General features: G+C 37.3%; 2 protein-coding genes and 2 long non-coding RNA genes across 5 annotated transcripts; all 4 read left to right on the plus strand.

Annotated features, from left to right (window-relative positions):
- The first annotated feature begins 82 nt into the window (after window positions 1-82).
- On the plus strand, window positions 83-3,495 carry LOC114542057 (ER membrane protein complex subunit 7-like). Its single transcript, XM_028561806.1, has 4 exons — window positions 83-821; window positions 1,153-1,472; window positions 2,466-2,546; window positions 2,842-3,495. The coding sequence occupies exons 1-4, from the start codon at window positions 686-688 to the stop codon at window positions 2,983-2,985; spliced, it is 681 nt and encodes a 226-aa protein (XP_028417607.1). The 5' UTR covers window positions 83-685; the 3' UTR covers window positions 2,986-3,495.
- A 3,048-nt stretch (window positions 3,496-6,543) lies between these two features.
- On the plus strand, window positions 6,544-13,477 carry LOC114542059 (neurocalcin homolog). 2 transcript variants are annotated; one of them, XM_028561808.1, is made up of 4 exons: window positions 6,544-10,516; window positions 11,492-11,743; window positions 12,495-12,553; window positions 13,389-13,477. In XM_028561808.1, exon 1 carries the CDS (start codon window positions 9,052-9,054, stop codon window positions 9,622-9,624), a length of 573 nt encoding a protein of 190 aa, XP_028417609.1. In that variant the 5' UTR covers window positions 6,544-9,051; the 3' UTR covers window positions 9,625-10,516; window positions 11,492-11,743; window positions 12,495-12,553; window positions 13,389-13,477. The 2 variants fall into 2 exon arrangements, with proteins under 2 accessions (XP_028417609.1, XP_028417608.1); XM_028561807.1 differs by lacking the exon at window positions 13,389-13,477 and adding an exon at window positions 11,911-11,935 and having other exon boundaries at window positions 12,442-12,553.
- A 10-nt stretch (window positions 13,478-13,487) lies between these two features.
- Window positions 13,488-15,620, plus strand: LOC114542060. The gene is made up of 4 exons (XR_003689469.1): window positions 13,488-13,518; window positions 13,717-13,766; window positions 14,241-14,354; window positions 15,348-15,620. It is a non-coding gene; the product is annotated as an uncharacterized LOC114542060 (long non-coding RNA).
- Window positions 15,621-23,069: 7,449 nt separating this feature from the next.
- On the plus strand, window positions 23,070-24,555 carry LOC114542074. Its single transcript, XR_003689473.1, has 3 exons — window positions 23,070-23,082; window positions 23,651-23,710; window positions 24,526-24,555. It is a non-coding gene; the product is annotated as an uncharacterized LOC114542074 (long non-coding RNA).
- Window positions 24,556-24,695: the final 140 nt, after the last annotated feature.

The following is a 24,695-nucleotide window of genomic DNA, read 5'->3' on the forward strand; positions in this document are numbered from 1 at the left end:
AAACAGCCCCTTAGACATAGAGACATAGGAATGATTTTAAAAAAAATGGGAATTTGTAAGAAATATTCTGGGATCGATTACTTTCAGTCATCATCTTAAAAAGCTTCAGGCTTAAAATTGTCTGCAATTTGGCTCCCTACAGTTTCTTGGAAATGCACAAGGGATATTAAGCAGGTAAATGTTTGGTTTTAGGCAACATTACCAAACTAGAGCTAAAACCTATTCAGAACTTACCGCCTGGAACGTATTGCTGTTACAACATCCGCACTATAGATCACACACACAGAAATTATTTAACCTTTCTAAATGATGAAGAATCTTTAGTGTAAATTTTTACTTGAGAAATTGGCTCGGTTTTTCCTTTTGCGTCGCAGTTATGGAAAGCGCGTCACTTTGAACATGAATATAATGGGTGGGGTCATTTCTTAGGAATACATTCGCCATTCGTTACGTAATTTAATTTATTTCTGATATTTCCATGCTAAAACGTTCGTTTCTCAGACAATTGTGAATTGGAATTTCAATAATTTTTATACTATTCGCAGGAAGAACAGACTCTATGCCAATAATCATTAATGCTCTATGCCAATGGCATGATTGGCATCACATTTTTGACGCGTAGCATTTCATTCGGCTTTACATGAAGTTCATCACGGTGAAACGAAGGTTAATATAAAAAGATAAAATGAAGACGTATAGTATTATATTTATTTTCCTAAATATCTACATCAAATATTGTCTTGGCGAAGACGAAATAGAGGAATCAAATGCAAGACATTTTATTGAAGGGAAGGTGGTAATCCAGGGCGATAAACTACCAGGTATTTTGAATAAAATAGTTTATATACATGAATCATATTTCAATATACATGATAAATTTTAATATTAAATTCTAACCAAGTGAATGTTTTATAGTGCAGACGTTTTTATAGATTTTTTATCAATGTCCTTATTGTTTGCATAGTTAATCTAGTAGTACTTAGCTTTAATAGATTGGCTTTTCGACGTTTTTCGAAATCTATAACTTTGGAGGTGCAAAATACAATAGTTAATGGTTTGTCATTTGCTCACCTGCCACGCCAGTAGGTTTTGGGGTTCATTAAAAAGATTAATTGATATAGAGTAGCTCAGAATGATTTTGTCATGCTTTAGAATGGACAAGTGAAACTCGAGTCCTTGTGAATGGTGGAGAATATGTGGGGTTTCTTAAAGGCGATGGCTCATTTATTATAAATGATGTTCCATCTGGATCATATATTGTTGAAGTGGCTTCTCCCAATCATTTATTTGAACCTATGCGTGTGGATATTAATGCTAAGCGTGGCAAGATAAGAGCAAGGAAAGTAAACTTTCTTCAAAATTCAGCTGTTGTTACACAACCATACCCTCTGAAATTCAAAACCAAAGAACCTGCCAAATTTTTTGAAAAACGTGAAGCATGGAAAATTAAGGATTTTCTTTTCAATCCTATGGTAAGAACACATTTTTCAATTGTATGCCTGGTTGTCACATAATTTAGCAAGGGCATAAGGTAGGACCAAAAGGTAAAACAATGAGCAACATAAGCACCAACATAAGCACAACAATAAACATAAGACTTCAAGCATAAACCAAAACTCAATTATTTTCCTTTTTTTGCACTTTTAAGCTGGAATGTTTTATCTGCTATGCATATCTTCCCCCCCCCCCCAGTTATTCTAAAGACCACTTTTGAGATTTCTATATTTGAAGAGAAAAGGGGGGGGGGTACAATGATTCTAATTTCCAACAGCCTTGTAAATAAAGAAATTTTTTAATCAATATTACTTTTGATCACATTAAGAATAACATTTGAATAACCTATTAGCATAGGAAAAGACTAGATAAGAATGAGTTGGATAGTCTTGTTGACACATTTTGATTAGCTAACAACAGAAAGTTGCCCTTGTGAAAACTGTTTGTTTATAACATTTAAACCCCCCCTAGAGGTCTCGTGCTTTTGGCATTTGCCTCGTACCCCCGAGTCTGAACAACCTGGCGACGCCACTGCCTTAGAATGAAACCTCCTAGGGCAAATTCTCTTCTGGGACCACAGATCATTTGTTCCCACTTGTAATTTTGAGAAGTTGTTGAATTTTGATAATTTTGAGCCTGGTTTACATACAACTAGGGCATGCCTGTCTCATTATCCTTTATATATTTTGATGCATAAATTCCTTTTAAAATTATCTGGTTTATCCTAGTGCTTAATAAAAATCCTTTCTTTGTTTCATGTACAGTATGAACTTCAACATGCCCGAGCATTGTAAGGATTTTTTTTCAAAGACCCTGTATTATGAGTAAGACTTGTGATGTTCTTGTCTCAGGGGGGGGTGGGGGGCTCAGAATATTTCTATATCATATATGCCCTCGACGGGGGGGACCACAGCTCATGTATTTGCCCATGCTGTACTAGGATATTAGCTAAATTGTATACCATTCTGAAGGTTTTAATGATGGTTCTTCCATTGCTTTTGCTGCTTGTGTTACCTAAAATGATGGGACAAATGGATCCAGAAACACAAAAGGTAATACTCTTACTCATTTATTTAATTTGATGTAATACGCAATGCTGAATACCTTCAATGAGAACATACAGTACCTCACCTCAGTCGACCGATCAAGATTGCGTTGTGCACCTGGTAGGCAGCTTTTATTCTTTTTTACCGGCTATCTTTCTTTTTGACAAGCAAATAAAAATGCTGTTAAGAAGTCATCTGGACTACAAATCATTTGTTCCTATCTTCTTTATTTAAAAAACTTCCTAAGATTTGAAACTCTGTTTTTTCTGTGGGTAATTTTACCTTCTTTTCATACCTCCAGGAAATGAATTCTATGAATATGTTTAACCAATCCCAAGAAATGCCCGAGTTCTCCGATATGCTCACGAACTGGTTTTCCTCGGGATCAAAGAAGAAACCTGTTAAAACTGTAGCTAAGAAAACTCCAACTGCTCGACGACGATAGAAATATAAAACTACTTGCAAGTTATTGTTACTTTCTCTAAACAGCAAATTTAAAGACTTTCAAGCTTGCAAAAAAATTAAAGGCTGTAGGGGGCTTTAATAACCTGACTTTTTCTTTCCTTCATGCTTTTTCCTATAAAATATACTTAATATTGCACCAACACCTCACATTTGCGATATAGGGGTGGGAAAAATAGCGCACCACTCGGACCATTGGTAGAATTGTTTTTAGTTTAAAGTAGAAAATGGCAGAAAGAAAGCAAGGAAAATGAAACAGGGACACTGTTATCAGCTTTGTTTTCAATATTAGGAAATTATTAATCTTAAGGTATAAGTGCTTGGTCGGAATCTATCATGCCCATAATGCATGTTTATTAATGGCACGGCTCGGTTAAAAAGGGTATAGTTTAACTTTAATCCTTACTCAGCCTTTGGTTTGTTAGCTTGGGCACAGATAAAATTAGGTTTAGCAATTTTAGCTGTGGTGTGTCAATAAATTGAATGTAAACGGGCTATCATGTACCATGCCAATTTATAAAATTAAATTTATCACTGCACAATACAGCAAAAATAAGGTATAAATTAATGTATTTGACTATTTGTAACGTTTAAGAAATGCTCTTTAGGAATTGATTCTGCAACTTAAAGTTTACGTAATTGAATGATATTATATGTCTATAATCATGTGCTGTATAAAAGTATGTGTATTATATGATCCCATTTTACCAGCGCACAAAATGTGACGTTGCATTTCTTTTTGTCATCGATTTCCTTCTGTCAACGGTACAAACGGGTCTTCATTAGGGCATGCGAAAAATATTTCAAAAAAGATTTTTGTGAAAAATATTCCTGGTGACTTGTTGTACGCCGATAATACAAGAACAATCTTTTTCTGGTCTCCGCTCAAATTTTGTCAAAGCTTGTGTAATTACATCAAGGCTTTGAAATCTGGTAATTTTTAACTTTTCTTGTAAGATTTTCTTACTCGTGTCTGAAGTCGTTCGTTGATTATCTTCTAGATTTGTGACGTAACTTTCCTGAGGTAATCAGCTTGAGATGTGCTTATTCTCAACCATTTTATTAAGTATAGGATTTCACATGAACTTCAAATTCAACCATATTTTCCCTTGAAGTATAACCATATGAAGTTTTACCCAGGGAATGACCCACACAGCGTTACCTTGTCGAATTCGAAATGATTAAAGAATTAATCATTCTTGTTTAAAATACTTATCTCTTCCGATAAAGATTATCGAAGTATAGTTAGATTTAATTAGCTGAAAGACAAGGAATATCTGCAAACTTGAAACATAAATGATCATCGTTCACAGCAATTAAGCTCTTGAACATACTTGTTATAAGAGTTGGTCCTTTAAGATGAAGCTGTATTTTTATGTATTCTCTTTTTGTTAAACAAAGTTGAGGTAGTGCAATGCCACCATATATGTTTTTAACGCTCTTTTCTCTTTTTCAATATCAAATGACCACTTCTGAATGGAATGCGATTGCAGGGTAAATCTAAAATATCGCTTTCATTAAGCTTCGCTGATGGATTTAGTAATGATCCTTCAAATATTGCAAAATACTGGATATTTTCCTTGAATACACCAAGTGTCTTGGCAACAGCTGTTAATAGGTCTTTAACTAGGATTTTGTGTTGGTAATGCTGAATATCGATTCTTTGTAGTTGTTCTGGAATTAATGTCCATACGCAAACATTGTGATGCTTGCTGGGTTTATACTTGCTTTCATTATTCATGTCTAATTGCAGACAAGAGATTTTATGATCCTATTGAGCACGAAATTCGTTGACGCCGAATATATATATTCTTATCTTCTCATCCTCGTATTAATGCCTTTGTGTTGCCCAGGCACTATATATGTATATAAATAAACATTGGGGGCACTATAAGATTCTGATAAAAAAAGATTTAAAAATAACATACCTGTGTTTATACACGATAATTGTGATGAAAAACAGCTTGCATGACATAAAAAAATACAATGTGGTTCCATATTTTAGCCTCGTTTTATACTAGGAATCCCCTAATATATATAGGAATATATGGGCAGGCAGGTTTGGCGCCAGTATGTTGGAATATTGCAAACAGAACTATATAAGCCAGGGTTTAAAAAACAGCTGCGAATAAAGTCGCTATTGCACTATGCACTTTTCTTTGCAAATTGCAATGCAATTATAATTTTGAGGGAAATAGTGGCGTAGAAAGCATCCAGAAATTAGGGGGGGGGGGCAGCTTCCTGGGGTACTTTTGGTTAATGAAAATCCAGGCAGCTAAAAATATGTACAGGGACGGTTGATTGCCAAAACTGCGAGGACAGCACTATAATAGTGTGGTTTATATTTATGCTCTACAAAAAGATTTGGGCAAATATAAGTGGGCATATGAATGGGCAATATGTAGGAAACATATGCTCACACAGATCGTAAAAAAATGTTCGTATTTGACAACTTTAGATGCTTCAAGAGTAGAATTGCATTGCAAGTTGCAAGAAAAGTGCATAGTGTACCGCCTTTAGCCACCGAATTAGTATCACACGAAGTATACCTTTATATACCAAATTTGTGTATATACTAAGCCAAGGCAAGGGGTTGCGATAAGCCAATATACGTCTAGTCCCGCGTCGGTGTTGTTGAAATGCACAATCATAACGATGTTAACATTCTTCGTTGAACGAATATGGAGACTGAAACTGAAAACTTATATGACTATAATGACAGCAAAAAAAATGGCTGACAGCCTGCTAAATAATTTGCATCATATGGTACTCTGGAGTACACTCACGTGCTTTTATCTTTATTTCTTTCCAAACTGATTATTTTGCTCTTGGTGGCAGGCATTGTTTTCCAAGTAAAGATATAGAATCGTTGTTAGAGCCTATAGGTACAAGCTAGCTAGGGAGGTGAGGGAGATCTTAAGTAGAAATTCCCCGATTTTTCATTTGGGTCGCACGCACTAATTTCCTGGCACGGCGTATTTTCAAAATGTTGTCATATAAGCATAGATCATTGAATTCAGAACCAACCCGATCTACATTGAATTCTGGCTACCTGAATTGTATAGTATACACTTTATTACTATCAAGAAAACTGCATGCATGTTGTGTCCGTGCTGAATGACGATCTTTTTGAACTCGCTATCACCACATTAAAATGTTCAAAAGCGGGTGAAATAAATTTACATTAGTCAAAGTACTGAGAAAAAGGGTTAAACAATAGCTTAGACGACTTAGACGAGGTTTGAAAATATATATAATATAAAATATGTATTGTCAAAATAGTATTTTTTTAAATTGTACATAGTCAATCTGTAAAACACGTGAGTAAATTTTACAATGCCTTGGGATTATATGAAGTTATGAACGTGGAGGAATTCTGTTTTGGACTAATCAGCAACTTTGTTTTGCTTTTTAGTAATGCAATCGGAAGGCATAAATTGTCACTAACCGGCTTTTGGTAAAAAGGTACATTTTTACAATTTTAGATGACTGATTGTTTAAAAATCCAAGCTTTGTCTACTGAAAAAGGAAAACAAATTTGCTGATTGGTTTAAAACGAAATTCCTCCCTTGTTACTGATCTAGGTGACCTATATAACATGAGATTTGCCTTTTGATTTGTTTTTTAAGATGATGTCAAAGTAATCGTTCTAGTTTACTTGCAGATCTCAGTCATATGACATATAAACAAATCTTACCAGACGTCAACTTTGGCACATTTCTTGATTTGTAATGCAATCAACTCCGCTTTATCTCATTTAAATCTACACATATACCCACATTTCGTAACCTTGCTTCACGAAAACAACTGCAGTTAGCCATCTTTTTCCCATCTCATTAACTCTTGTGATAAACATGAAACAAGCCGACGTAGAGTTAATCCAATTTCGATTAATATTTAATTTTGCCCATGCTGCAAAGTTAACCAAATAATATATTGAGATTTTTTATTCATCTTTAAAAAGTACCACGCTGGGTATTTGAAACGACTGACTTAATATCAGAAAGTCTGGAACTCTTAAGTAAAAAAAATAAAAAGCTGTGTTACTCCAGTGGCAGTGCATTAATTGGCAATGCTGTACATACATGAGACAAATTTCTTACCCTATAATGGCTATATGCATACTGACTATATTGTACTTTCAAATATTCCGGGATCTTTTACAATATGTAGGTGGATAATTATATTCATTTTGCATTTGAATGAACACGAATATAATTTATCTGAAATTAAGATATCCCTGAAACAAACGACCTCTTAAAAAAAGAAAGTCTGAAAATAAAAAAAAAGGTAATACATTAAAATTAACAGGCATGCAGAATACAGTATATAAAGCGAATTATTGTTAAACTATATAAATACGGTTTTTGACTCAGTGCAATGAGTTCAGCTAGTATGTCTCTTGCATAAATATAATGCGATTGTGCGTATAAATGTCACTAATGATTTGATGAAAACCAAAAATACCGTAGCAGGTTTTATCTGGAGATCAATCATCTGCCCTAAATCATCTTCATCTGTTTTGCTGAAGAACATTCTTTCTAATATTTTTCTCTAATATTTAATAACGTGTTAAAGAATGAAAGTTTTTAGCAATACGTCTCCCTGGTCTTGCCAAATACTCATTCATATATAGTGAGTACAGCATATATACAACAGCATTGAGTTAACACTTAAACCATGCAGTGTGTCAGTTTTTAGCAGCTATTCACGAAAGCTGAACATCCTGAATAATTTTTGTTATCATGTGAAGGACCCACACAAAAGTTCATGAAGAACCGCGACTCAACGTCTCATATTAATGGAGTTTAGATATAGATCCATATCTGCGGAAAGATATTCAAGATTGAAACAGTCGATACCATGTGAGAATTGTCTCCGGTAATATTCTGTGAAATTTAGATATGCAGTCTTATATTTATCATATGTATTAAGGCGTGTACTCTTACATATTTTTCACCATGCGGGAGATCATGGGTCAATTTAATATCATAGATTGTGATAAAAGAAAATTTTCGTGGTTTTCTTTTAGTTTTCACTTGTGTACACCAATTCTTGCTTCATTTTTACTCCGCTGAACGCCAGCGACTTACAAACATGTTACAAACTCAGGGCTTCACAAATTACGAGAAAACTGCATGTATGTGTACAAAATAATTAACGCTCATTCGGAAAATGAAATTGTTTTAATAACTGCAAGTTTTAGCTATGCTTCAGTCACTCATGTATAAGTAATGAAGCTTTTGTTTGGTTAAAGCCTTTGCGTTATTCTATTCCGAGTCATTTTATTTACGGTAGAATGTCGCGCGGCCGACCATTGGTATACTCAGCCGACCGACAGCTTATGATGCATGCGTCTTGAAAATACGGGGTATAATGGCAGTACTCAATTTCCACACTTTCTTTGTTTCGTCAAGTGTGGGTAGATCATAAGTTTTGCCATAATGATTAATAAATTACTCTCAGATATCGTGTTGTGAAGACTCACGCTATATTCCTAGTTGTTAACAAGCGTCATGTTGCTGGGTAAGATAGGGGAGATTACACAACGCTGTATGAGTTATAGGTACCGATTGCCCACAAGTAACAAATATCAAGAAATTAGAAATATAGTTAGCACTCTTGGAACGCTTAGAAACAGCTGGTTCCAAAGAACATTTAAAAAGATAATATTTCTTCTAAACATAAAAAGGCTTGCAAAATTTGCATGTCATCAAGAATAATTCTTCTTAACTGAACATCTGACGTTTAGTTCGCAATTCAAATGAAGTTTAAATTGATGTTATTAATAATTCACAATTTTGGGCGGTACAAAATATAATGCACAAAGTGAAGCTTTTTGTATTTTCATTGGTTTTCTATAAGCTAGTCAGGGAATTGTTTTGGAAAATATGACCCAAGTATAATATTAAAATGCAAATTTTTGGTCAGCTCCGTGTGGCGTAGCAACAGTTAAAAGCAGATGTTGGGGTATTGCTACAAAACTTGGCAGTAATTACAGTGTAGAAGAAAGTATTTCATCCTCTTATTTCCTAACTAATCACAAACTATGGGAAAGAAACATAGCACCTTATCAGATGAACATCTTGAAAGACTCCGATCAAAGACACAGTTTTCCGATGAGGAAATTCAGAAATGGCATGATATATTTAAGAAGGATTGTCCAAGCGGTAAAATGTCGCGTAGCAAATTTGAGGAGTTGTATTGCAGTTATTTTCCTGAAGGGGACGCCAAGAAATTTGCCAGACATTGTTTTCGAACATTCGATAAAAACAACGACGGAACTATAGATTTTCGCGAGTTTTTGTGCAGTTTGTCAATTATATCTCGTGGTTCCCAGGAAGAGAAGTTAAAATGGGCATTCTCTATGTATGACATAGACAGCAGTGGGACAATAAACAGAGAAGAAATGTTGGAAATTGTACGTGCTGTCTTTAAAGTCGCTGGAAGAACGAAAGTAAAGTTAGCAAGAGATGAAAGTACTCCTGAACGAATGGCACATAAAATATTCTCTTTACTTGACGCCAACAAGGACGGAAATATAAACGAAGCTGAATTTATCGCTGGTGCTAAACAATATCCAACGTTTATGAAACTGCTTGAAAATCCAAGCTGTATGTGATTTAGTCTTGTGATGAAGTCTTGTTGTAATAACCCAATTAAAAGAGGGATTGCATATTTAGCAAGTAGTATACACTCTCCTACAGTTCTATTTAAAGCACGAAGTATATATACACAAATATGTATGCTTGCATGCATGTCTACAAGCATGGCGCGAATAAAGAACTTTAAATACTTGGCTTTATATAGTATGATACATCTGTCCATGTAAAACGACATAATGGCTTAAATAATCTATTATTTATTCTCAACAGATAAACTATTATCAGTTGTAGTTTTAGGTAGCTCATTTTGATAGAAGCAATAATTAAAAGCTAGATCATGATGGGTGACATCTTGGGCACTTATCTCAGTCCCGTGCATATGTTGTCGGAATATATAGTTTAATTATCCGATCGCGAACATAGATCCATGTACACAGCACGTTTTTACACGCATTTTAGTTTATTGCATGTACAATATGCCATTTAATGATATTTAGTTTACGCACAGTCACAGAATTCACTGCTAAAATATTACTGTGCTTAAAATAATCTCACGGAATATTGTCAGTAATGACTTTGCTCGTATGTGAACACGATAGGCTTAGATACAACAAGTGTAGTTAGCTTGGTTAACTTGTCACTTTATATTTTCTCATTGTTCTAGCTACTAAAGAAAACCACATTATAAAATTCAACCTTTTTACAGAACTGCGAATTCGATTACAACACGTCATGATCTTTACAATGCAGGTGACGGGTGACCAACAATTAGTTTTGAGTTCGCGTTTACTTTTAGTTTGGTTTGACAGCAAAATCAAATATTGTAAATGATTTAGCAAACACCAGGCTTTTGAACACGGCGTTAAACAGAACGCCATCGACATCGGAAAAGTACCGGTAATTGAACAAGTATGTATAATTAAGAAATATCCAGTACTGCACAGACACAGTATTATAAAAACGATTGATGCAAACCTAATAACGTTGGGTTTGACAACAATCAGCTAGTATATAAAATTTCATTTAAAGTTAATATGTAATGACGTATAGGCGGTATAGAAATGCACAATGTGAGAGGTCCGATTTTAATAAAGTTTACAATATACTAGCTGAGATGACTGTGTCTCTTATTTAAAACATGGTAAGTTAAAAGGTGGAAACTGAAATCTTTTTATCTGTACAGAAAAGTATACAATTATGGTCTATGCATGCATGGTAAAGTAGCCTAAATTTAAGAAAACGATAATGATATATATTTCAGTTTGTCGCATACAAAATTAGTCAGTCCTGTAATTTTTTGTTATCATATAGTTGCAAACCAAAACAAACTGTTTTTGCCGGAAAAAGGTTTTGGCCCAGCAAAAAACACAGTCCTGTGTCAAGCTTGGGTGTCGTTCGCACCGAGTTTTTTAGGGGAAACAAACCTCTAGAGAAAATGCTATTTCCTTTTAGCCTTTAGGGCAAGATTTTCGCAATATAAAAATATAGCATCATTGCAATACCTAAATCAGTATATTATGTTCAGTTCAAAAATAGGAAAGGCCTCTGCCGGGGCTCGTGGCAAATTGCCCCTCGTAAAATTTAGAATTTAAAGATGGAATATTTTTAAAAACCTTTTTAAAGGAGTAGTGGTATAACTTTTGAATCTCGTGGTCTGGGATGCGTTTTCTTAGTCATTTTGACTCGGAATTTATAAACCAAAAAACGAGATACATGATTAAAATTTTACAGAAAAACTGGGTATCTGTGGTAATTTTAATTGCATTTGTTTCATGAGGTTTGTAAGTGTTTGATGGTATTAATTATTTAAAAGCATTCAGTAACATTTTGAGGCGCCGTAGGAATCAGTCTTACTAAACAATCTAACAATTATTCTCTCACTAGTAGGCGAGAAGAGCGAGAAGACATCAACTATGATGTCATGTCAGCATCGGAGCTAGGCCCTGGGGACGAAATAAAATGGCGGGTTGAAATAGCACTTTTCGACTGTAAATTGAGTATATTTATGTAGCATATTCCAAATATGTTTATTTGAAAGCCTTATGGGTCAAAAATACGTCAAGACACTTCAAATTGTTCAGGAAAATGCCGTAACTCTTCGAGATTTGACTTGTCTGACTTATGATGGCTTAATAAGTAAGTTGAAACTTTTATAGCTACACAGGTTAATGAGTAGTTGTTTTATTCTCAACTTGTTTTATTATATGTGTGATTCATGTCTCATTGCCATTGGTAGTTTTTGGTGGGTAAAACATTCCTGAAACTATTTTGTTTTCATTTTATGCTTGTTACTCCATCTTAAGAAGCTGTTGAGGAATTGAATATAATGTAAGTAGAAACACATTAATGCCAGAAATACATAAATTTAAGACTAATTCTACCTAGACTATGTGTGATTACCTGATAACTATACAGCTGAAATTTCTTTGAATGATATGTCAAAATTGGTGGTATGCATGTGCGTATTGACACTGTTATTAATAAGTACGTCAAGACATGAATGATACATCCATATCTTTTGCTCTTACCTATGTGCCAAACCTCTATCAGTTCCATAAGCATATAATTTCCATCATTAGCAAACCTTGTTAAAACATAATGAAAAGGCCATTTTAATATAATATGTATCTAATAATATTCTTGTACATTTGCATGGTGCCATCAAATAAGTAAATTAGCTTGTAGGTGGTACACCACTTAAGTATTTATTACTGTAAAGTAAGTAAGTATTTATTACATTTGTAGTAGTAAATACTTACCTGGTGTACCTACAAGCTAATTTACTTAATATGTATGTTGATTAAAGATCATTAAACTGCACTTTGTCATTGTAGACTTGATGAGCTAACACAATGTGAAGGAAATGATTTTCAGTTGCTATTTACAGTATCATCAACTGACACTAGTTATTTATGGAAAGCATTTGTTCAAGTAACCTGTTGCAAGGTACCAATAATATTGTACATTCATATCCAAAAACTAATTGTTGTTTGATATTCTATTTGGCGAGAGGTAAAAACCAAAAAGTGATTTTAAGTGAATTCAAAGATGGCTTACAATGAGGCAGTACTGTATGTCAGGCTTTGTTTTGTTGTCAGGCTTTGTTATACAACTTCTGGTCTTTGAAGCACTTTTGATCAGATGTAATATTACACAACTTAACTGTGGTCTCAAAGCCTGCCTGTAAAGACTGTCATTGTTCTAATCATTAGCTATCTGGCCCTGTTACGCAGTACATTTCTTTATGCAACTATGAAATGGACATAAGGTTTCCTACACTTTCTTTTCTTGACTCTTCACTAATTTACATCTCTTAAAAGTTGAATTATTCCAAGTTGCATTGCATCGCATCTTAGCATTTCGAACACTCTGATTAACATCCCTAAAAATGATGGTTGCATAGTGCAATGTTCAGCGACTTTACATAGCTATATGTTACCGCTTGCTTGTAATTTTAATAGTCTGATGATGTTTGTAGAATAAAGATGAAATATCACTGATTTTGTCTTTACACTCTTGTTTTATCTTGAATTTCAAGAATACAAGAGTATCGATTTTCGGAATCTTCGGATTTACTATCCTACGAGGAGTGGGATATAATGTTATAATATATAATACATATTATATTATAATATACGTAGCTATTTAAGTTATTTCGTAACATAATGTGCTCTGTACTTTTTATCAGTTATTAATAATGTAATTTTTATAATAGTTGATCTCTGCTTAGTACGGGTACAGTATTCACATGCGGTCATGGCTCTGAATAAATTTTGTATAGATAAAGAAGTCAACAAATGCTATTGAGACGGAAAAATGTTTGGACCTCGCGAGATTTTGTAGAGTGTATCGTGCACTGACGAAACGTTACAGTAAATGTTGAATCTGTCGAACAGAGCAGCTTTTCAACGGTACGTTTCGTGGTTTCATCTTGGATTTTTTGTGACGCCAGACATAAAAATGCAATCGCGGTCATGCAGAATTGATACACCGGCAATCTTTGCTGCCAGAGACTTTTAGCAATTTCATATGACTAACTCATTTTTGGTCAGAAATAATGGCGTGCATGCATTTTAAATTATTTTGTAACCTTCAATCGTTTTCTATAGAAAGTAAATTTGGAGAGTCAAGACCTTACGATATCTGTAATTCTCTCAAGGTAAACTTCAGGAAGAACTTTGAACAGGAAGATTAGCCGTTCAAATGACATAATTTTCAAAATAGCTATCAAACAGGGTTTAATCGTGTTTATATATGGCCCCCAATTTTTTTTTCAATAAACGTTTACAATGTAGGTGCTAAAGTTCTGTAGTTTCAAAAACATTATTTTTGCTCTTTAAAAGAACTCCGCGCTTATATTGCGCGCAACATCGCACTTTCAATGAATTTGAACAAATGTGGCGAATCATTTACAAATATACCGAATCATGGTGTTTGAATGTGATGCAATACTCTGAGTGTTTTAATTCTATGACAAAACCATACTCAGAGTTATAAAATTTATTGCGTTTGCTGCATGCATGCAGCGTCAAGTTTAGTATTTGTTTCATATTATGCTGAAGATGGCATGCGAACATGTCTTTGAGAAACATTAATACTTATTATTTATTAATACTTATTATTTTTGTATCAGTGTTGATGCCGTTCAAGCTGAACCAGTAGAAGAATGCTGTATATGTATGGAACGACATTCAGATGTTTCTCTTGCTTGTGCTCATAGTTATTGTAAAGAATGTATACACCAGTGGTAAGAATGGGAAAGTATATATATACGCTCGTTCCATGTGTCTATGTACTATTTTTTCGAAGAACACAGATAAGATAGCCAACCTTGTTCGTTCGCTAAAAGCCGTGTAGTTGTGCAGAAGCAATTTTCAAAAAAACAGTCCTGAGTTTCTGCGATTCTAATATAAGAAACACCCTTCTTCTTCATACATTCTCTGATGTATCATCCATATTTTTGTTAAACCTAAAGGCCCTGTTACACGGTGCAATTTTTCTTGCAACTTGCAATGCAATTCTACTTTTAAGAGATGTATATTTATTACACTTCATGCACTTTTTTTCTGCAAGACTGTTCACTAATTTACATATCTTAGAAGTAAGATTGCATTGCAAGTTGCAAGAAAAATTGCACCGTGTAACAGGGCCTTAAGCGTGCAGATATTCGAATTATTGACTAAAAATCAACTGACTAGAACTATGCGTCCGTTAAATCACAGTTAAATATATGTTATGTTTATGGTTTTATCGAGTTTCGACATTTGAATGAAAGCAAAAATCCTACTGAAAAGTACCTTGTTCAAGTAACCACAGTTAATAGAATATACATGGTTTGGAGACTAAATAAAAGTACAACACAACTCATCAACTATGTTATTGTCCAGGTTTATGCAAAAAATGGTTCCTTTCTCGTCGCGCGTCTTTTGCATTTTACCCAAATTTACCAATGGCATTCGTCTTGCTAAGCTCATCAACCTTGACGTGAAAAATATGTTAATTATAAGATTGTTGTTGGTTTATCTGTGCAAAATATAATAAACATGTGATGAGTAAGGAACAATTTTTTGCTTAAATGCATGTACCTCAACATAGTTAACGAGTAGTATTGTAGTTTTATGTGGTCTCCAAACCATGTATATTCTATTAACCGTGAAGTAACTAAGTAGGCTCAAGAAAAATTAATCGTGAAAAAAGAATTCTGCAAAATAAAAACAGTTTAAGAACTACGTTATTTTAGGTTCGATGAGCATAAAACTTGCCCAATTTGTCGTAAAAAAGTGGACGGTCATGAGGAATTCTGGGTAATAGCTGACAAACCAACTGAAAGTGAAATGGCCGATTACGTCATGGGTTTTACAGATGAAGATAAACATTTATAAAGAGATTTTTAGTTCCAATAATATTCACTTTCGAAAGTCAGCATCGACTTTTGCTTTTAGAAGTTTTGGCATAGTGATGGGGCATTTAAATTATAACAATAGATTAATTTCTAAAGGTCTAGTTTTTTTTATGCAATATATATATATATATATATATATATATATATATATATATATATATATATATATATACTCATTTTTCCATAGAATATACAACAACTATTTATATATAGTCGTTGCCGAAAAGGTTGTCCTGTCTATATATACATATACAGTAGGAGGCAAAAGTTTGAGTCCTGTGACTGTATTTCATTGTTTTAGCAGCATATATTATTATTCTACAGAAAACCTTTAATACCGATAAGTGAACAAGAAAAAAAGTAAATAAGTCAACTGAAAAATACATGCTGTACAACAACTATGAGATGTTATGATATTCATTTAACGTATGTTAATGTTCAAACATGCGTTACATGTCAATGCTTAGTATCCTTCTTTTTTGCTCTTGAAACGGCCTTTATTCTTGCTGGCATAGATTCCATAGGCTTTTTAATGTCGGTTATGTCGCACGTTCAATACTTTGCCAGCATTCGTTGACCACTTGCCTAAAGTCATCCTGGCTGGTGGGTCTGTGGCTCGCCCTTTTCCGGTTAAAACGGTCCTACAAGTGCTCCATAGGTTTTAGATCTGGAATTTAAGGTAGAAAGCCATGAAAGCGAGATTACCAGAACTAGTTTGCTTCTAAAGGATTTCTGGCACATAGAAAATGTGCATGTGCTTAGGGTGATTATCATGTAGTTAGACGCGCGATCATCTTTGTACCAGATGAAATTCCATGTCCTTGAAGAATTGAAGAATTGGATGATACTTTTCTTTAATTAGGATCCTATTATATCTTTCAATATTGCCAAACCCAGCATGACCGAAGCAGCTGAAAGTTTGCTTGAGTAGGATTTAGTTTCTTCGAACCTCTTCAAGGTTAATTGCATACCACCTTTTGAACTTCTCACTTTTTCTGCGATCTTACGAGGAAAGAATCCTTCAATACTTAATGCAACTATTTTTCCTTGTGTACCATCACTTTGCACTTTTCCCCACCCATCTTGGGCAGTGTAAAGGAATAAGAACTTTATTTTGTCATAATTTAGATCACGAGGACCAAAACAGTGTACAATTAATATGGTTTACAGTACTGAAACACTAGCACGCATGTGTCGAGAATTAGCCTCCGTTCAGTATCGTTTGTCCTCGACAAGTCTCAATTCACACAAATTCGATTGGGTTTATGAAATATATTGATTAACAAATAAAATTAAAAGTTATACTAAATCTTCACCCAAAATTCACGTTGCAGCTATGTCGAATTAATATCGCGTCTCTCGAGTCACAGACCGTTTCGCACACTATGACCCTCTATCACCAACTGACTCTATTTTGTGCAGATCCCTTATTTTACCCATATTGCTTCCCATTTCTGTGCAGTGCGTGTCATCACCTATTATTTCGTGCGCCCCGTTGTCGCTCAGTCCCGACACACTCCCCCCATATATCTTAGTGCTGTGATATATGTCTACAAAGGGTCTGAGCTAGTGCTACTGATTCAAGCTTAAATGCAATCTAATATTAGTGTCCTAATATGGATAAGTGTCACCGTTCATCTTCTTCTGCTTGATCCCGTAAGCGGATTGCTGCCGCTGCTGCTGCATCACGTTTCGGTCGGGGTTGGAAGGGAGGGGTGTCTGGGTTTAACGTGGTTGGAGGTGGTAAGTCACAGGAAAGTTCTATCGGGTAGAGTTGCTGTATTGCACGTTCAAGAATTCCATTTGGCGTCCTGATCTTTGCTCCCCGTACTACGTCATCACGCCCTCGAATCAGCTCTTCGACTACGCCCATCTTCCATAAATTTCTGTTCTTCTCCTCTCCTTCGATGATAACAGCATCACCACGGTTGGGATGATCTGCGTTTTTCCCATTATCTTGTCGGTGTCGATCTCTTAGCCCACGAACGTATTCTCTATACCACCGTCTCCACAACAAATCCTTGCATCTACGAAGAAACTTCGCTCTCTTCCGAAGGCTGTGGTCCTCAACGTGATAAGATTCCACTTCAGGTAAGATAACTGGATTTATCTGCAACATTCTTGCGGGGGTGAGAACAGTTTGTTCTACGTCGTCTTCAACGTATGTTAACGGTCGATTGTTCATTACAACTTCTATGTCTAGGATCACGTCTGATAATTCTTCAAAGGTTAGATTACCGTTCCCGATACTTTTATAAAAACATCGTTTAAAGAGCCCGATCAACCGCTCGAACTGTCCACCCCACCAGGGTGCGCGACTCAGGTTAAACCTCCAATGGATCTCCTTGTCCGTAAGGAAACCGTTTATGATCTCATTTCCAATTGCCTTTTTCAGCCAGTTTGCCGCAGCCTTGAACGTAGTGGCATTATCTGAGTATATGATTTGTGGTCTCCCCCTTCGAGCGATCAATCTTTTTAGGCTAGGCAGAAATTGGACAACCTCCAATGATTTCAACAGCTCCAAATGAACTGCTCTTGTGAGGCTGCACGCGTAAAGTACCAGATACGCTTTCTTCTCCGCTTTTCCTGCTGTTTTGTATTTGATTGGTCCAGCGAAGTCGACTCCTATCACTTGGAACGGGGTTTCTCCTTGCGTTCGCGTAACTGGTAGTCGTCCAGGCGGTGGTCTGTGATACGCACGAGCGCGGAATCGCACACATCCATGACATTTGCTTCGTACCTGCTTCACAAGGCGACGTAGTCTAGGTATCCAGTATCGCTCACGAACTTCAGCCATGGTCGCCGGTACTCCCCCGTGAAGAGTGATGATGTGCGCTTGTTCGACTAGTTTCTTTGAAAACTGCGAATTTGCAGGCAAGTATACCGGATACTCGCCTTCGATTCGCCCGCGACACTCTAGAATTCCGTTCTGGTTAGGTTGGAGGTTTAGCTCGATTTTCGTACTCTCGAATTCCGGTGCGTCCCTAGCTCCATCTTGAACTCGTTTAATCCACCACAACCGTGCGTCTTCGATCTCCTGCGTCTTTATCGGTCCCAGGGACTTCGCTTTCCTTTGGGTGTGTTGAATGAAGCGGTTAATCCAAGCACAAATTCGAAGGGTTTTCCGCAACGTATACCGCTCTAGTAGTTGGTCAAACACGTCCTCGTGTGCCGTTTGATTCATCGTGACCAAAACTCGCGTCGACGGTTTTTCCTCTTGCTTCGAATCCGAACTCGCCACAGGCACAACTTCCGGTGGCCACGTCTCCTGGTTGTTAAGCCACGTAGGACCGTGCTTCCATAACTCGTTTCCCACCACATCTCCTCCGCGGCTCCCTAGGTCAGCGGGATTTTCGTTCGTTGGGACGTGATGCCATCTGATCCGGTCGAGTTCTTTGACCTTTTTCACTCGGTTGGATACGAATTGCCGGTACTCGCCTTGTCCATTGATCCAATATAATGCGACTGTCGAGTCCAACCAACAGTGTATCTCGGTCACCTTCTCCATTCCGATCGCTCGCTCGACGTTCGTCACTAAGTTTGCGGTCATATGACCAGCGACAAGCTCTAAACGGGGAATCGTGAGGCTCTTCTTCGCAAGTCTGGACTTTGCACACACGATACCTTGGGTTGTTCCGCTCTCTTGCTCTGCGACTGCGTAGACGACCGCAGAAACTCCGTTCTTACTGGCATCCCCGAATCCGTGAAGGGTGATTGACTGTACTGGCTCTCTGTGAGGGGCTAAAGTTCGAGGGACCGTGTACTGGCCAGGCAGGTTTTCGTACCACTCTTTCCACCAGAGCCGGATATCTTTTCTCCCAACTCTTTAGGTGTTCGTTCAGGACACCTCCAAGAAGGAAGGGAGAACAGGTCAGCCCAAACAGCGCCCTAGTAAACCGATAGACTGTGAGGTCGTCACTATCTGGTGCCTTCCAATGGAAGCGTAGGGAATCTCGTTGGTTTTCGCGTATCCGGACTTGCAGGAAGGCTTTCTCGAGGTCAGCGGTCAGCACGATGGGGAGGAAACGTAGACGAACTAAAATATCCCACAGGTGGTTCTGGAGTGGTGGGCCAGGGTTCAAGCATTCGTTCAAGGATGGATCAGATGCCGATTCTTTGGCGGACGCGTCGTAAACGACCCGAAGTTTCGTCGTCTCTGCGGTCTCCTTTACGACGGGCTTGTGGGGAATGTAAAACTCTTTACCCTTTGCTGTGGCAGGTGCTGGTTCGACAATACCTTTCACGAGCTGATCTTGAATAATGTCGTTGTACTCTTTGTAAATTCCTCTTTTCTCGAGACGTTTCACCAGGTTGTTAAGTCTCCTTATGCTTCCTCTTTCGTTCGACGGAAGGTGTGGATGATGCGATTTCCACGGTAAGCTAGTCTCGTACCAGCCTTCTTTGTCGCGTGTGAGCTCGTCTTTAAAATCATCGTAAATCGCTTGAGAGCCTTTCTCGGTGGGATCTTCAAGACCGAGGACGTCTAACCGACACAATCGCTCGAAATCGTTTTGAGATGTTGTGGTCAGTAGCATCGTATTCTGGTCCAACTCGATTCCAGGACTCATGATCATCCAACCAAACCTTGTAAATTCCGCCACGGGATCACCGTCCTTTCCTACCAGGGGTTTGGTCCTTGTTTTTATCCGAGCATACTCGCCGTTTCCCAGCACGAGGTGAATGGGTAGCTCACTCTTTGTGTCGCGTTCGTCCATTTTGACCGAATTCAAATGTTTATATCGTCTCACGAGTTGGTCGTAATTGGGGTTACTAGTTGTCAGAAGCTCGCTCTTTTCAACTTTGTTCAGCTCACGTTTATTTTGCACGAATCGTCCAAGGAACTAACTTCTACATCGAAAACTTCTTTCGCTTTGTTTGCGAAGTCATCAACATGTCTATTCGCTGGCTCTTTATTTCGCTGGGTTAATGTTTAACGCGTTGACAAGTTTCGCGGACGCATAGGAACTGCCGGCGCCAGAATCAATAAGTGCGCGAGTCAACACCATTAACTTTCACAACAACAACTGGAAATATCCCTTCCGCGCTTGCCCCATCTGTCATCACTTTCTTAGCCCCGGGTGATTGGTCCCCTTCTTTTGTATGATCTTGACCAGGCCTTTCGTCGCGTTCAGCTGTACTGTCGCAGATGGATGAGTGATGACGCTTGTTGCAATGCCCACAAGACGTCTTGCTGGCACAGTCCGAAGCTCGGTGAAATTCGTAGCGCAGTTAAAGCACAAACCCTTTCTGCTAAAAGCTTTCGGTCACTGGGATCACGACATTTGTGCAGAAACCGCCTTATGGCCAAGATCGCCGCAATAAACACAGCCCAAAAGTTTGGTCATTTCCGCTCGCGCGAACAACTTCTTACGGTAATCATCTTTGCGCGGAGGGTCGCTTTCCGTTTACCGGATCGCGTTTTACCCACTGTCGCAAGCCTCAGCTAACTTCTCGAAATCCCATGTTTCCCATTCAGGATGCGGTCTCTAACTAAATCGCCCCTGATACCTGACAATTTATCTAATGTCATCGAGACATTTCCGTTAACCTGATCGAGTTTCCTCAAGGTCTGCAAGGCTCGCACGCAATAGGTCAAAGTCTCACTAAATTCGGCAATCTACGGGGTTACTGTTCGAAATGAGGTAGATCGAGAATCTCCCTATATAAGCTTTTGACAATCTCGATTCCTTGCCGAATTGTCTTGGAGAATGGCTTTGGCTCTATTGTAACCTGGTTGAAAAGGGCAGGGACTCGACGCATGTTTTGACCTTTGGACCCAATAATCTAACAAATACGTAAACTGGTAATGGGGGCCACGGAACTCTTATCAATCCCTTCGGTAAATTGCCCCAAAACCTAGGCCAGTCTTAAATGACCCATTAAACTTCGTGATCACAAGTTCGGTAGCTTGCGTTTCGACTTGGGCATTCCTGAGTTCCGGTTTGGGTGGGGTCATTTCCCTTTGCATGCGTGTTTCTGTTCATGCAACTTTAGTTCGCTCACGTTGCGCTCTAGTCCTGCAGCCTTAGCGTACGTTCTCTTCAGCTAACCAATCGCTCAACTTTGAAATCTGTAAATCAGCTACTTCGAGTGTCGCCTCAACACTGTCGCTCCAATCGAAATTCGCTCATGCTTGTTTCTCGCGATTTCTGTTCCTCAACTTGCGCTTGCACTCGTTAGCCCGGGTTTACAGATTGCAGTGTTCGATAGCGTGATAGTTTCACGCTACCTGTGCCAGGATTTATCTGACCCTCGTAACCAATTTCAGCTGGATAATCGTTCCAATCGATGTCTGCCTTGTCAACTGGAGGTACTTTCTCCGTTGGTGAACGGCCACTCCGTAACTGTCTCTGCCAGCAGTACTCCTTTTCTTCTTCCATCGTTGTTCAACGAGTTCGCAATCCCGTCGGAGGTGCCAGGTGTCGAGAATTAGCCTCCGTTCAGTATCGTTTGTCCTCGACAAGTCTCAATTCACACAAATTCGATTGGGTTTATGAAATATATTGATTAACAAATAAAATTAAAAGTTATACTAAATCTTCACCCAAAATTCACGTTGCAGCTATGTCGAATTAATATCGCGTCTCTCGAGTCACAGACCGTTTCGCACACTATGACCCTCTATCACCAACTGACTCAATTTTGTGCAGATCCCTTATTTTACCCATATTGCTTCCCATTTCTGTGCAGTGCGTGTCATCACCTATTATTTCGTGCGCCCCGTTGTCGCTCAGTCCCGACACATGTCTTAACTCGAATACGCTGCAATGATTCAATACTGGAATTCTGTATAATTACCTTGAACATCAATCACGTGACCTGTATATTCCCGTGGGTTTTGCGTGGTTTTCGGCGACCTCATGGATAATTTGAGAATACCAATACCTTTAATATTGTAATAATAGTTCTCATATAGCGCTAGAGGAAATAGTTAATACCGTGAACTCTTTGGAGATTCTTTGTGAAATAAATGTGAATTAAATATTAAGCTACTATGATGAATCAAATATAGTAGGCATGATGCATTTTTGCATAGAGATAAGCACGTGCGCGAACGGCTATATATCTCCTCAACCGCTACCAATTCCGGCAGGCACCCGAGTTCCTACCATTGATGAGCTTACTGTGAAAAGCTAACTGACGAAACGAACCGCAACATGTCAGCTGATGAGCTTTCAGACTGCGCATTTTATAGGAGAAGCCAGGGTAGGTAGAAAAGCCTGGCTCGTAATGGACCCGACCTATGGATGAAAAATTTGGATGGACCCATTTTGGGATGGACCTCTGACCTTTCGGCTTTAGTCTCGTCGTCGTTCCAAAACAAATATGGCGGATGCTTTAAGTCATCCAGAAATATTACCTTTGGAAAAACTTCAAGATATCTTAACTTCTCGGGGAATACCTTTTAAAGACCTTGTAAATAAACACAAAAGCGATTTGGTTCAACTATTCTATCGCTATGTCGTCCCTTTGCCTCAAAGAGAAGCAATATGCGACGAGCAAATAGGCTTAAAATTGTTAGAAGAAAATTAATAGGCAAAGATCGGGAATGCAAAAGTCGTGGAATTAAGCGGTAATATAACCAAATGTGGAAGTCTTTTACACTTTTTAGATGGATTTTTAGACCACCGGATTATGAATACTGCATGCAAATGATCTTTCTGAAATACCTATGGTGTTTTAACTGTTTTAAAAATAAATTTGTAACACAACGTCAACATAACTACAATAGTATACATAATACATGTTCAACAGAATTCTATTAGGGGGGGGGGGGGCAGGTTTGAAAAGTTTCTGCTCACATCTACATACACCTTAGTTACAGAAGAGGTTTTGAATAGTTGGCCTTTGCTTGTATGACTGTATGTGGCATCTAATACCTAAAACTAAGGACCTTTCACTCTTGTTTAAGGCTTATTTTTGTAAAAATATACTCACAGTTCACATTAGATTACTGAATGATGGACTCGCAACAATTGCAGCTCACAAATAAACTTTCCAGATTATTTGCAATTGTGCAAAGGGTCAAAAACAGAAAAGACATCTAGGTTTCATGGTTTTACTAATCACCCTCTAATTTAAATTACCCCAAGACATGCATGACTGTATGCTGAAAATATATATCCGTTTCTTGTATATAGAATGCAACCTGGTTTCCAACCTGATAGTGAGGTGAAGAAGCCCAGTTTGTATTTTTTAAGGTTAAGAAGGCTGTTTTTTCCTTTTAACATGAATTTATAACACTACACAAAAAATTTCTGAATCATACTAATTTTAATATTTAAATCTGACCTAAAGCCTTTATTCCAAGAATTCTATATGAGTATTACAGTATTACTACAGGGTGTCCCAAAAAAAACGAAAACTATTGAAATCACTCATTGTTAAAATTTAAATGCCGTGTGCACGAGTTTTAGCCCGTGGGGATTTAATGAAACTCAGTGAAATGCTAAATGCTTTGTGTTGCTAGAGAAAGGGGACATGTCGAAGGTCATGGTGATTGAGATGCACATTTAAATATTGTTAATAAATATCATTTTCGCATACGAGCAAATTGGACTGCGTCATATGCATGTATAAAAATGCTTATGGCAAACATTTGGGTCCCAACAGAGTGCTTAGGCATTCAAACTCTAACAATTACATTGTTATGAGTGATTTCAATAGTTTTCGGTTTTTTTGGGACACCTTGTATTAGTCTGTACTCAATGCTCTAGTAAAACCTTTTGAAGAAATGCAGAAGAAATTAAACTGAAGTTTACTAATGAACTTTTGGTCTACATGACTCTGTGCTTTGATTCTACAAAATTACAAAAATTATTTATGACATGAAAGTTTTCATCTTCTATGTGTACGGTTTTACAGATTTGTCTTATTACCTTAAAATATATTTAATATTATTTGCCGTAACAGCTGCCTAACCTGTTAATGCTATTAATTAGAATTCTATATTAAAAAAATTAGCTGTTATAACATATAGTTCACCTATAGTTAATGATTTCCATTGTTCACATAGAAAAAACATCTCATCAGAACTTAACAAAAGAAAACAAAGAGATTTCAACTTTTCACATAAAATCTCTGCAATGCCTCTGGTCACTTCAAGCCCCACAACAGAATGTACAAACAAAGTAACAAACTTTTTATGAATTGTGAGGTGTCAGAGCCACTGAATGTGAATGAAGA

Source organism: Dendronephthya gigantea, unplaced genomic scaffold (genome assembly GCF_004324835.1).
Source record: "Dendronephthya gigantea isolate DGI-Jeju-01 unplaced genomic scaffold, DenGig_1.0 000332F, whole genome shotgun sequence".
Taxonomy (NCBI): domain Eukaryota; kingdom Metazoa; phylum Cnidaria; class Anthozoa; order Malacalcyonacea; family Nephtheidae; genus Dendronephthya; species Dendronephthya gigantea.